Source organism: Lissotriton vulgaris, unplaced genomic scaffold, assembly GCF_964263255.1.
Source record: "Lissotriton vulgaris unplaced genomic scaffold, aLisVul1.2 SCAFFOLD_1111, whole genome shotgun sequence".
Lineage (NCBI taxonomy): Eukaryota > Metazoa > Chordata > Amphibia > Caudata > Salamandridae > Lissotriton > Lissotriton vulgaris.
The window spans coordinates 371846-385731 of NW_028253888.1; the positions used below are offsets into that span (position 1 = coordinate 371846).

At 39.1% G+C, this 13886-nt stretch overlaps 1 protein-coding gene across 1 annotated transcript in view; it reads right to left on the reverse strand.

Moving 5' to 3' along the window:
* LOC147660716 (melatonin receptor type 1A-like) overlaps window positions 1–13412 on the reverse strand; it is a 48563-nt gene extending 35151 nt beyond the window's left edge. The window contains exon 1 of the mRNA XM_086951513.1: window positions 12548–13412. Within this exon, the coding sequence (XP_086807639.1) occupies window positions 12548–13412 (865 nt within the window). The remainder of the gene's footprint in view (window positions 1–12547) is intronic.
* Between the last annotated feature and the right edge of the window lie 474 nt (window positions 13413–13886).

A 13886-nucleotide genomic window follows, 5' to 3' on the forward strand; every position in this document is an offset into this window, starting at 1 on the left:
GAAAACACCGTATGCCTTTCCACAGCAGAGAAGCCGCCGCGGAAAGGCATTTGTTCTGCCCCATCCTAATATGGCTGGCGGTGTCTGTTAGACACCGCCTCCATATTAGAGCTTTTCCGCCTCGGTCGTAAGGCGACCGCGGCGGAAAAGCGGCGGACGGTCTTCCTGACCCCCCAGCCATCCTAATCTGGCAGGGGGTCTTTGTAGGCTCCGCAGCGGTTTTTCCACATCCTCCGGGCCGGCGATGCGGAACAACCGCAATCCTAATGACCCCTAAGTCTTGACTCAGTTAATGATCCAATACAGGATACAGAATTCAGGGAAAAGAAACATCGATGAATGCATGTGCTGTGCAATGAATGAACACGCTTTGCAACCTAAGGACTAATATGTACAGTGTAAAGGTACCAGTAAACATAGTACATTAAACTAAGGCTTCCACCCACACAATTTGGAAAACATAATAATACAAACTATAAAAATATGAGTAGAATTTCATAAACTGTAAACTAAAATGATCTAGATATAAGGACAGAGTAAGACCCCACATGTCATATGTGTAGAAAAGAAAATTACGCTTTATTTAAAAAAAATACAAAATCTCCCAACCAAGTCAGTCAGTTACTTGTTCGACAAGATTTTCTCAACACATCTTCAGCTTCATTACCCTTCTTGGTATGAGCATTTAAAACACCCTCCAGATCTTTCAGTGTATTATGATGCAAAACAGCATTAGCTTTTCAAATCTTGTCCATCTTACACACCCTCAACATCCTCTAGAACCACCGGATTCTTCATCACTTATTTTTATAGCTTTTGAAAAATGGGGAAACCCAAAATCACATGGATGCCTCATATAATAAATGTCATCATTCTTTAAGACGCTTTGCTTCGCATCAGTCTTCAAGCCATATTTTGCTTTGTACTTTTTCTGATAATTACCTTGCTCTACTCACCAACATTTGTTTTTTATACCCGGCGTTCTACTTCTCAAATACCCACATGGTGAGGTCCCTATCACTGGACTGGGAGCATTCTTTTGAGCCCATTGACTAAATGTACTCTTAATATTTATCCCACATTGGTGATTGACATCTGCACACAACCTTATTTACCTAGATTTTTTTTTATGGGAGACCTGTGATCCGTACTGACATAAAATGCCAGTTTCAATGATTGGATGGTGCTGACACACCACTCACTCTATAATTTCACTGACATGTTGCGGAGTGGGTGTCTATCTATCCATTGGTACTTATTCACATCCTTTAAATGCACACACAGAAAGGTGCTATTGCCCATTTCTTGGACACCAACCAACACCACTGGGGCCAACTATTGTGAAGATGCCCTTGTAGCCAATCTATTGAGCCCATACTCTCATCGCTTCGGGATTTCTTGCAAAAAATAAGTGTTTTTCCAAAATTCTGATGATGGGGGGTTGAAAGTGTAACTTTAATATTCTTACTGACATTTCACAGACATGTCTAATGTTACCATCACATTCCCCCACGTTAAGTTCATTTAAACTCCCATATATGTGTCTGCCTTATGTACCTACATTATGTAATAACATGGTTGGATTTCTCAAAGGAGAATGTTTTCACCCAATATTGAAATTAACTATCAAAAAGTTATTGTCCATTGAAGAAAAGATGAAACCTGTTCTCCCACTTATGAAAAAAGATGTTTGTGCCATTCTAACTGCCTCCATGGCATTACGCCAACATTTGATAGGGAATAAAATGGCAATCTAATGAAGCAAACTAATATAACAATTACATAATAAGCAAAAACAAACAAATACAACCAAAAAATGAAGAGCTCTTTCTTAAAAAAAAAATTCCAAATGAGATAGCCAATCTTAGTGGTACACTTCTCAACCAATGTCACCATTAAATATAGAAGAGAAGTCGCACATCGCTATGACAGCCAGTTCAAACCACCATCTTCTATACATACCTTTAGAAACACGAATACAAGGTCTATGTTCAGTCCTTCGGGTGCGCTTTCTACAATCACATATACAAATGCACCATGTTTGTCACACTGTCTATCCACGGGTTGGTGGTATGGTCAATAGCCTCCACCCTGAACAAGAAAAACTAAAACTCCTCACCAAATATGTTGTGTTGTCTTCCAGCATTGCAAATGATAACTCCTCAGATGATGCAGTGTATATTAAAAGGGGTTTAATTGAGTCATAGCCGAGCACCAGGAAATGATGTCCTACCTGAAGAACACCAACAATCAAAAATCAACTGAGAATCTACAACTATTTATTGTGGAATATGGAAGAGGGGTAAAGAAATATTGAACTGGCTGATAGTCTGTGCAGTAGGACAGCCTTTCTTTATCGTTTTAAGTTCCAATAATTATAATGCAATATCAGTGACATGTAAGGTAGGCAGTCCTTGAGCTTTCATCTTTTGGCTCCATTTCCCAGAAAAAATTTAACACAATTCTGAACGGACTTGGAAGTGTTAGTGACTAATCACAGACTGAGATCAATGTTCATTGGCATGGAAGTCAAACGGAATTAATGCTGCATTTTTGTAGAATGTTCTCACACACATAGCATTTAATTTCATAGAATTGTGATTCAGTATATATATGCAGATATCTAGCAAATCAAATGAGTTTTTGCTTGCATTGAACTACGAGTACATGTATCACATAATAACTATTCTTTGTTAAAGATAGTGATTTCAGAAGAATGCTGCTACCCAAAACATCCCTGTTTGTGCTTGCTAGGAATGGAAAAGTGAGATGGACAGATCCACTGGTCAATGTAACACTGTGAACTCTCATATCGCCTCCTCCCATTCCCATCAACAAACTCAATACACTCATCCTACATCTGATTCAAATCAACTCCCTGCAACAATATACACATCAGCACAAATGCCTGTCCACAACACACACCCTCGCTATTGCCTACCAAAGTATGCTCCACCATCAGTTACACCTCTGGCGTAGCAGACCTCATTACACAGAAAAAATATTGATTTTCTTTTACTGTGTATCCCATGTTTCACAAATACTCACAAGAGAGATGACACATATATTCTCAACTAATCTGTAAAGCCTGTTCCTCAGCTGTAATGTGTTTAATAGGTGTGCATTATCTTAACTTTACAAGCACAAGGGTAGACCAAATTCTTAATTTTATGTGATATCTTGATGAACATAAATTTCAGCCAATATCACATCTTCTATATAAATAAAAATGTAAATGTTAGTTTGTTCAAAATCGTAAATCTACGAAAGTTCTTCACCGATTGCTTTGAAATTTCGACACAATGTTGGATTTGAATATGCACGTGTTTATATATACACAACGTTGGATTTGAATACGAATACACGCGTGTTTTTAATCGAAAGCACGAACAGACACATAAAAATGTCAATGTTTGTTTGTTCAAAATCTTAAATCTCCGAAAGTTATTCACCGATTGCTTTGAAATTTTGACACAACGTTGGATTATATTAAGAGCATTTTTATATATACACAACGTTGGATTCGAATACGCGCGTGTCCAATATGCGCATGTTTTTAATCAAAAGGCCGAACCGACACTATCGATTTGGTTGCTGCGCAACAACTACAAGGGACGCATAGAGACAATAGTCTACATATTTTAGGATGGATACTTGGTGTCAGGATGGCAGACCGGGAAGTGGGTGGAGGGAGGGGTTGGTTCACTTTGCAACATTAGCGTGTGTTTATATATACACAACAATGTATTTGAATACGCGCATGTCCAATACGCGTGTGTTTTTAATCGAAAGGCCGAACAGACCCTATCACTTTGGTTGCAGCGCAACAAATACATGGGACGCATAGAGACAATGGTCTACATATATTAGAATGAACAGTTGGTGTCAGGATGGCAGACCGGGAAGTGGGTGGAGGGATGGGGGAGGAGTTGGTTCATTTTGCAACATTAAGAAAGGACGCATAGAGACAATAGTCTACATATATTAGGATGGACAGTTGCTGTCAGGATGGCAGACTGGGAAGTGGGTGGAGGGAGGTGGGAGGAGTTGGTTCACTTTGCAACATTAGTGCGTGTTTATATATACACAACGTTGGATTCGAATACACGCCTGTCCAATATGCGCGTGTTTTTAATCGAAAGGCCGAACAGACCTTATCGATTTGGTTGCTGCGCAACAAATACAAGGGACGCATAGAGACAATAGTCTACATATATTCGGATGGACAGTTGGTGTCAGGATGGCAGACCAGAAAGGGGGGGGAGGAGTTGGTTCACTTTGCAACATTAAGGACTCATAGAGACAATAGTCTACATATATTAGGATGGAAAAGGGGTGTCAGGATGGAGACTGGGAAGGGGGTGGAGGGAGGAGGAGGAGTTGGTTCACTTTGCAACATTAGCGCGTGTTTATATATACACAACGTTGGATTAGAATACGCGCATGTACAATACGCGCGTGTTTTTAATCGAAAGGCAGAACAGACCCTATCGATTTGCTTGCTGTGCAACAACTACAAGGGACACATACAGACAATAGTCACAAAAACATATTGTATACCCACAAGCATTGTGAAATTAAACATGTTAGAAATGTGCGCTTACTCTTTTCTTTCTCTTCCATTTAACCAGACTGAGCCACAGCAATGTGTGGCTGGGTACAGCTAGTGATTAATAAAAATAGAACCTATGTTCCCTTTCCTTACACATAAGTTAGGTCAGGTCATGGATTATGGTGTATTTTATTTATACTAATGTCTTTAATGAGGATCCTTCCCCAAGAGTTACCTCCCTTAAATTCTAAGGACCTCGTTTAGCATATGACTTGCCACAGGATCCTGTTTTTCCCCCAAAGAGATTCTGCCTCTGAGAAAGTGCTGCGTCGTGGGGAAACAAGTAATGATGTCTGATACCATAATGGACCTGTTATTACTTTTGTTTTTTCTGAAGACTCACCTCTGAAATAAGACTATGTCCCACACATTTTAGAAGTTTACGCACAAGGCGAGAATGTGTTTATTTTTTCTTGCCTATAACCTGCAAGATTTACAGATAAAGCAGGTCCTCTCATACCATTTCTACTGGTGACAGCCATCAATGTAGCCCTGGCGGTGGCACTCCTATTAGGAAAGCCACCATTCCCCTCATTCTGTATGTGGGGAGAGGTGGAAGTAGTGGATTGGTGGATAAGCCAGAGTATTTTTAGCAGCCATCAAGTACTACTGGTAGTAATAGTAGTAGAAGTAGTAAGTTTCTATATAGCATGTGCAAAGGTGGATCCAGAGACACATTTAACAACACCCTTAAATGACCAAGTAAATGCATTTTAACTAGCCTTGCGTCTATATTTATCCTTCCTCTTCAATATTTTTGTTTGTTTTTATTTTTACTGCATTGTTTCATTAATTCTTGATTATTATATGTGAAAAATGTTCTACAGCCTAGTTAAGTTATATTATGGACATTTGGCCATGTAGAAAGACAGTGAGTGATCACAATTGAAGATGCATAATTTTGAAATTAATCATATGCAGACCCTTCTCTACAGTGAACAGAAGGAGAGAGGGCTGTAAGGGACTGCTGAGAACATGACTAGGATAAATCAGTTTAGTTTCATACCCATATCGTAAGCGTGTGATTGTGGTAGGTTAGCCGCTTGAAAGAGAGCTCAACTTTCACAATGTGCCTAGCCACACACAGAAAGTAAAGTCTTTTTTCATTAAGGTGCAGATAGGATCATTCTGGAGATGTCATGCAGCTACTCTGTCAAAGGGAGAACAATGGAAATGCCTGGCAGCATAAGAACCAAGCATTTATCACCTGAGACCCTTATAGCTAGTATTATATGGCAAAGATACTGTTAAAATAATGGCATATTGCTATTTCTTTGGCTTTGTCAACACAGGCACAAATGTTTCTTTTTCCTGGAAATCTTGGTTTAGTTTGTACGAAAAGCTTCTTTTGCTTGCACTGGAGTTTGTCCTTCGTGAAGGATGTACTACATAATATATACCAAACAGGTACAAATATGCCTGTCATTTCTTCATGCTATGTTCCTTCATCCCAGGAAAACCATTCTACAACAAAACTTAACTTGCTTTAGCAACTTCAGTTTCAAACATGACAACTGCTCTCCAGTGACTGATACCCTGTGTAGGAGGAGAATATATACAGTGTTAAGATTTCAGTAATTACAATACATTACAACGAGTGACATCTACGTTTCTACGTATTTTCTGCTATTAACTCAAATGAGGTAATATTTTTGTAGACGATATTTAGGTAATATTCTGAAATGGATATTCTGGCAACACATCCTGCCAGGCTAAAATGTAAAAATAAAAAATAAAGGTGTGGCACATGTTCAAAGAAGCAGCACATTTTTCTTTTTAAAAGAATATAACAACTTAACTAGGCAAAATAAAAAACAAAGGCTACAGCAGAAGAAAACAAGTAACATAGGAATTAGTTGTTGAAGAACAGCAGTAAAAGAGGCTAGTTATGGTGTCCTGGGGTGTTTTATGAAATTCTTGCTTTTTTAAGGAGACTCTGCCTACTTTTTGTAGTAATGCATAACACTAAACTCTGGGGCTTAAACTAATATCCAGTACTAGTAGCTAGACTGATTGCAAAGCTTTGCCTAGTGCTAGAATAAAAAAACAGTCGCAATCTGCAGACACTGAGGCTAAAAGATCCTTCTATCATGGTCAGAGAAATCTCTGATGACAACATTGACGACATCTCAAATGACATTTGGTGTCTTCTCATTTAGGAATAATTAAATACAATGATTAGTAAGAGATGAAAAATGTAATAGCTAATTCTTTTACATTCTCCCATAATACTACTCTACTCTGGAGTGTGATTTACTCTGCAACAAAATAAGAGAGACAAAAGTCTTGAATTACACAAGAACATAAGTAGGATCAGAACGAGCTACGAAAGACCAGATTAGTACTGAATGTCATGACAACTGGAGGTAGGAGAACATAGGTTTGGGGAGTATATGGTGTGGATTGGGAAGAATAAAGATAGTAAGAAATGAAGGAGAGTGGGACAGGAGTAGGGCAGAAGAAGAATGGGGTGAACACGGGAAGATGGAGAGGAGGAGAACATAAAGGCCATTTCATTTCAGGAATTGATTCAGATAGCAGTTAAATAGAAACATTTTTAATTTCTTGTAGGAAGTTAGGAGGTCTTAATTTCCAGTTCCAGAGGGTTGTTGCTGCTTCATAGAAGAATTTTAAATGATGAGACTGAATTTTCAGTTTGTATAATTTTAGTTGCAAGTTTCCTCCAGAAACATTTTGTGGTAGATCATGAAAATGTGAGTGTGCCAAGTGAATGGCTTTCAAAAGTATGCATGCCAATTTGAACCTAATTCTGGCCTTATTGGGGAGCCAGTGAAGTTTGCGTACTAGAACGATGATGTGATCTTATTTTTGAGGTTGTGCGAACCAGACACGAAGCTGAATGGTTGACGCTTAAGAGGGCAAAGTGAAAACCTAGTGACTGTTATGAGAGATATGTTCCTATAGTCAATGTGGGTAATTACCAGGCTATTGATCACAAGATGGACGTCCATTGGTGATAGGAAGGGTTTATGTTTTTTAGGGGAGACATGTGGCATTCTGAACTATATTTGCTGTATGGTTGAAATGGGATGTCAATTATATGGATGGGTTAACCCAGATGCCCAATGAAGTAATTTCAGAGGAAAAGAGTTAGTTTAAATTGATGTCCTGTTATTGAATTTTTGTGGGTGTTATTTCTGGAGATGGAAGAGTTCTATTTTCTTCAGGGTGAGTTTGAAGAACTTTGAGGTACTCCAGTCATGCAGTTTTTCCATTAACTTTTTAAGGATGCATATATATCTTCAAGCGAGTTTGTGTCCAGGTACACCCTGGTGTCAATAGAATATTGGTAGACACATCCTTCTCCACTATATTTTTTAATGGCATCAGAAACAGGTTGCATAGCACTGGTGTGGGAGTGTAGATCCATATCCGATGAAACTGGTTGGGTTAAGAATACCTGAACCCAAACTAACCAGTTATTTGTGGTTTGCGAGGAAGGAGGTGAACCAATTGAGGGCTTTTCCTTAGAAGCACATACTGGACTAGAGGATCTTGAGAAGCCAGTGGTGGTCAACTTCAAGTATGACAAGTGTCACCCTTGTAAACCAATTCATGGAAACCATCAAGTATTTTTAAGGTAGCAGTTTCAATGCCACACCCCCTGCAACAAATTTGGTTGGCGAAGTTCAGTCAGGATACAGGACTTACCTCCAGATTCATCAAACAAAATTGCGCTCGCAAAGGGCCAGATTCTGAGAATCTGGCCCTTTGCGAGTGCGATATTTGCATTTGGGATTCAGCATCCCAAATGCAAAAATCGCTAATTGCGATCTCGCAATTTTGCGAGGAATTACATTTAAGGAATCTCTATTTGAGATTCCTTAAATGCAATTCATCATCCAAATTTTCTTTGCGAATTCGCAATTTCTGGCCGCAATTTACCGCGAGGTCAGACCTCGTGGTAAATTGCGAAAACTCCGAAAAATGCATTTAAATGCATTTTTCTGAGTTGCATGTTACACACACACATGTCCTTTGGACATGTGCGTGTGCAACACCTGTGTAAAATTTCATTTGAGGGGTGCTACAGGGTGTCCTTTGGACACCCCTGGCACCCTTCAATTCGCTATCTTTTTTGCGATTAGCAAATTGCTAATCGCAAATAAGGAATACTCCCCATTCATTCCTATGGGCCTTTTGGCCCATAGGAATGAATGGCGAGTTATTCCTTATTTGCGATTAGCAATTTGCTAATCGCAAATAAGGAATATGTAGGAATCGCATTTCTTTATGCAATTTCTACATGAATCCCGTTTTGCGAGTCCTTAATAGCGATTCGCTATGCATCGCTATTAGGGGCTCGCAAAACGGGAGAAGGATGAATCAGGCTGTAAATGCCTTCTGACATTCGGGCGGACCCTTCTCTGTCTGTCAAACCCTAAATCAGACCGCATGCTTTCAAATAACACTATTCACTCGTACTTGGTATGCTTCAATTCTCAATATTAACAACCACTTAAAACACAATATTAGTTGTTTATCTGTATGCAGCTTTAGATGTTCACTTCTTTATACCGTGAAATAAAACCCTGTACCCTAGAGTGTGGTGAAATACAAATTTGAATGAATGTGTCACAAAGACCACTTCAAAATGTACACAGTAGTGAAGAAATAGTAAGTGAAATAATGGGGCTGTGTTATTTTGGCTTAAAAACCTGGAGAATTTTGATAATTGCAGGTAATGAATTTTAGCACTACAGTAATATGTTTATTTTTTTCTGTGACTCAATTAAGCAGCAAAGTGTGCTTCAGTATGATTTAAAAACTTGTTTGACAAAATAGGGTCCTTTTTTTTTACAACAATTGCGATGGAAATGACAATCTTTTCTGTGATATCCCTCCAATTTCGGCCCTAGCGTAGGAATAACATGCTTATGTTCCTCAGCTTGCAGCTGGAAATATTTAACTTGCTTACAAGCCGTAATATATGCTGAAGAAAATGCACTCAGGGCTTGGACGTTAAATGCCACCTGCGGCCTGCAGCACCTATTGTGCCATTCTGAGAACTGGCCAGTAAAACATGGCTTCATGTGATCTTCAAATTCAGTACAGGACTTAAAGTGAATGTAGAGGCACCGATCCATAATTTAAACTATGACTACGATTCGGACTAAAAACTATTATCACCATCTGTATATTTTTTTAGGAAAAGATAGTAATTCAGTTTAAATAATTTAAGTGAAATCTCTTTTAACTTTGGAGACAAAAAACAGCTAACTATAAAAACAATGATACAGTTATGCTTCATGTACCTTTCCAATAATATGGTTCAGAGGAAAAATAAATAATGTTGTCAAAATTCAGATTTACAATAGCAATTCTGTCCAGCAGTGATTAGCAATGTGACTCCACCTCAATCAATAAGGACTTGGCATAACCGCTCCCTTTCGGATAATATTTATAAAATATATAATGGAAAAGCAAAAATGGGGAAAAGTACAATTTCTAACTATAATAAAATGGAGAGAAACTAGCAGAGAATTAATTGTAAAAAACAGAACTGGAAAAACACAAAATCATCAATATTAAGTAACAAAGAAGTGAAACTATAAAGATATGTGTTTTAAGGTACAAGAGAAAACAAAGGGATTAACTCAAATATGTTCTGGAGTCAGAGTTCACCTAGTAAAAAAGCCTTATCTCCATCATTCCACTGGAACTCTAAAACTTTTCAGCCAAACTGGCAGTCTGAAAATCCATATCTAAATACTTTGTTAACAATGAATATGAAAACCTACTACCTTGCTTGGTGAATCAAAAGGGTCCTCGTCAAAAGACAGATACATCTACTATAAGCTAACAGTAGATCCTTTATAGACCTTGTCAGTTATACAATATTTCATAGCAGTAAAGAACTGATAAAGAACTTGATCTGAAGTGTCTTTAATCAGATTGGAAATTGTCCATTTGTACTCCAGCAGCTTCTTTAAAGGAATTAAATGTTTCAGAAATCCTATTTACTGAGATATTCATATAATACTGATGAAATCAACATTGGCCACCTATAATAGTTCATACATAAACAGATCCTTACCCCAAAATCCAGACTGCACTTATATAAATCTACAGCCTGCCAGTGATTTGCTATTATGAAAGCAAGGCCTACTAACTTTGTCACAGCTTTGTTTCAGGGCATTACCATATATTTGGCATTAGCATTTTAATGAAACATCTTTCAAGATGTTTAACAAATATGCATGCATTTTGAATTTCACTACTCACAAGCCAATCTAATGGACATTGTGACACTTCCAAAAGTAAATAGTGTGGAACAACGATCATTACCCTGGAACTCTAACACTAAACTATATTGCCTAACAGAGATCCTGCAACATAACAGCTCCATGTACTCCTAGGACATTTCAAAACGTTGATGTCAGAAACACTTAAATAAAAGCATAACTCTATCTTTCCTGTTATCACTAATGCTGAGACCTGAAAGATTGATGGCACCACTTTTTTCAAATATATAGAGGTGCTACTGTGAGGTCCATCACTGTTTCTGTGGGCCTCTAAAACACAATTGACTACTTTTGTGGTCCCTTAGGCTACCACGTAAATAATTTGCAAATAAGCTAGGGTCTACTCTGTTGCTTACTGGATGACCATTAGCATCAGTTCTCAGGGCCTTTGTTGTGGCTGCTGCTGGAGAGTAACTTTGTCTTCACAGGGGTTTGATGTGCCTGATGGTGTCTGTGTTGGTGGTGTTTTTCCCTGGTGGGGGTATGAAATAGATAGACTGGCTACCCCACACCCTGGGTAAGGTTGTTGGATCAGCCCTGCACCAATACTTTCTTAGGAAAAGTTCAATTTAAAAATGATGAGAGTGTTTCTGGTCTTCTGATCCTCTGGTCGCTCAAAGGAGGATAACTTGAGAATTATTGCTTGCTGTGATGAGGCTCCCAGCAGCTCACACAGAACCTTAGGGGCCTGCCAATCCAACAAGGAGGCACGCATGAGTGGCCTCTGATATAAGACATGTATTTCCTCGATGGGCCTTTCTACATGTGGTTTTCATCATCTTACCACACAGAGTATCCCTATGTCGTAAAGACCAAACAGACTAGAGGTTGGCATTGTGCCTCTACACGCCTCCTTGTAGCATCTAACCACCTAATGTAGATATGCCTTCAATGTTGCAGAGTTTATACCAGACAATACAGTCTGAAATTCATGTTTTATGTTCCCATTGAGAAGAACATCTAAGTTGCATGTAAAGTTAAGATCATACAGATTTAATTCACACATTTTGGATGACATTTTTGTTCCAGTGAATTGGAATGCCTCCAGTGTCCACATGCACCTCTTACCCCATACATTCACCTCCATTGCAGACCATCACTTGTGGTCCTAACTTCATCCCTGTTTCTCCATTAGATACGTTGATTCCCTGGAGAAGGAGCTGAATTCAGGAATAGTCAGAATTTTTCTCCAAGCGCAGGCATAATCCTAGAGTAGGAATTTCCTGACTTTTCAAATTAAAAAATCCTTATTTACAAACTCTTGCTCAACAGTTTTAAAAATACAATTCTCCCAGAGTGAAAGCCCTTAGATGTGAATCCTTTTGATGATCAAATAATGTATCCTTTCATGAAACAAAATCATATTTCTGTTTCAGAGGCGGACTTTTGTAGATAGCCGTCTGTTAAATAGAAACATGTTTTGCAGAGTAAAGCAGATCCTAAAATACGCTGAATCCTTACAATGTAAATCATCGCTTTCATATGCCTTCATACAGGACTGAGATAAAACATATGCCTAGAAAGTAATGTTGCAGCATCCATCTTATTAGCGGGCTTTTATCTTGTAGAGTTTTTGTCAAAGTCTGGCTGTTATTTATCACAGAGCTGTTTAGCAATAGGCTAGGTTTAATATTTCTTTTTTTTGTCTTGGATTTGTTTCTTTGTGTACGTCCTTTCTTGGCTTTTGATTTAATGCCTTTATCAACATTGTTCTCTTTCTCCCCAAACTCATCTTCTGTTTCGGCATCACAGTCTTCAAAAGAGCTTAGTTCCGTGATGTCTGTCTGTTCTACTGACAAGTCTTCCACTGGCCCACCTTCTGATAATTCTGTTGTAGGGGCCATGGCCATATCTCCTTTATTAGTACTGACTATTAAGCCTGTTAAGCCTGTTAGTTCTGCATCTGCCCCACCATTATCACTTTGAGTATCTGTGCCTGGATTAGAGCTTAACTTGCTTGATGTTTCAGTTTCTGTTTCTAATTCTGTTACTTTGGCTATCGCTATATCTTGGATCCCTTTTGAAATATCCACCAAAGTTTCCTTATCTGTATCATTTTTAACGTCATTTTTAGCGTCATTTTTAGCTGCAGTTTTAGCAACCACTTCCTCCAGATGCCCAGTTTTTTCCCCCATTGTAGCCAAAGAAATGTTAGAGATATTAGAAATATTATTCTTTTTCAGTACCTGTTTTGTGGTGCTGCAGTCCTCCAGTCGTTGAGCTCCCACCGTGTCTGGACCCTCAATCCTCTCTGTAAGGGCAGGAAGTTTCATTTTTTTCTTTTTTTCACCCTCCTTGTTAATAACTGAGGCGTTTGGCATAGTTGAAGCTGTGAAGGTGAGCCCTTTCCGAGGTGTATTGGTTGGCATCGACTGTGGGGACAATGGAGTGGTAGATGCCTTTCCAGCTGTCAGGCTAGACGAGCCGCTAGAGGAGCCGCACTGTGGCTGTACAGGTGAATGAGGAGAAGGTGGCAGTTTACTTGCTGTATTTTTACTGTTCCTTGTAGTCCTAGGCGGGTGCTTTGGTGACATTCTTCCTCCTTGTTTCAGAGAATTCGTGAGCTTGTGGCTCCAGTTACTCAGGTGTGCTAGTCCAGATGAGTGGAGCCCAGAGCCTCTGAGCCGATCAAAAATCGCCTGCCAGAGAAGCGTAGTTTTGGCAACAAAGTAGAACATTTATATTAGATTGAATTGCTCTCTTCAGGTAGTGGATCACGTTTTTCTAATCTCCACAAGTAAAAGATATCAGCACGTCATTGACATTGACATTGCCGTACCTTTTCTCAATGCAGCGTGGAGCAATTATTCAAATCGGCGCCGGGTCCGGGTTCAATCACTGCTCTCAGATATGTCAGCCTTTTCTCTTATGGCCGCCAGTTACTTTTTCACTTTCAACAGTGCAGCGGTGCAGCGCAGCATAGAAACCCTCGCACTCGTGCTTGAAGTCGGGTTTTTCAGCTCTGTAGCTTTTCTTTCTCAGCCGCCAGCAGTGCAGCATAGCATAGG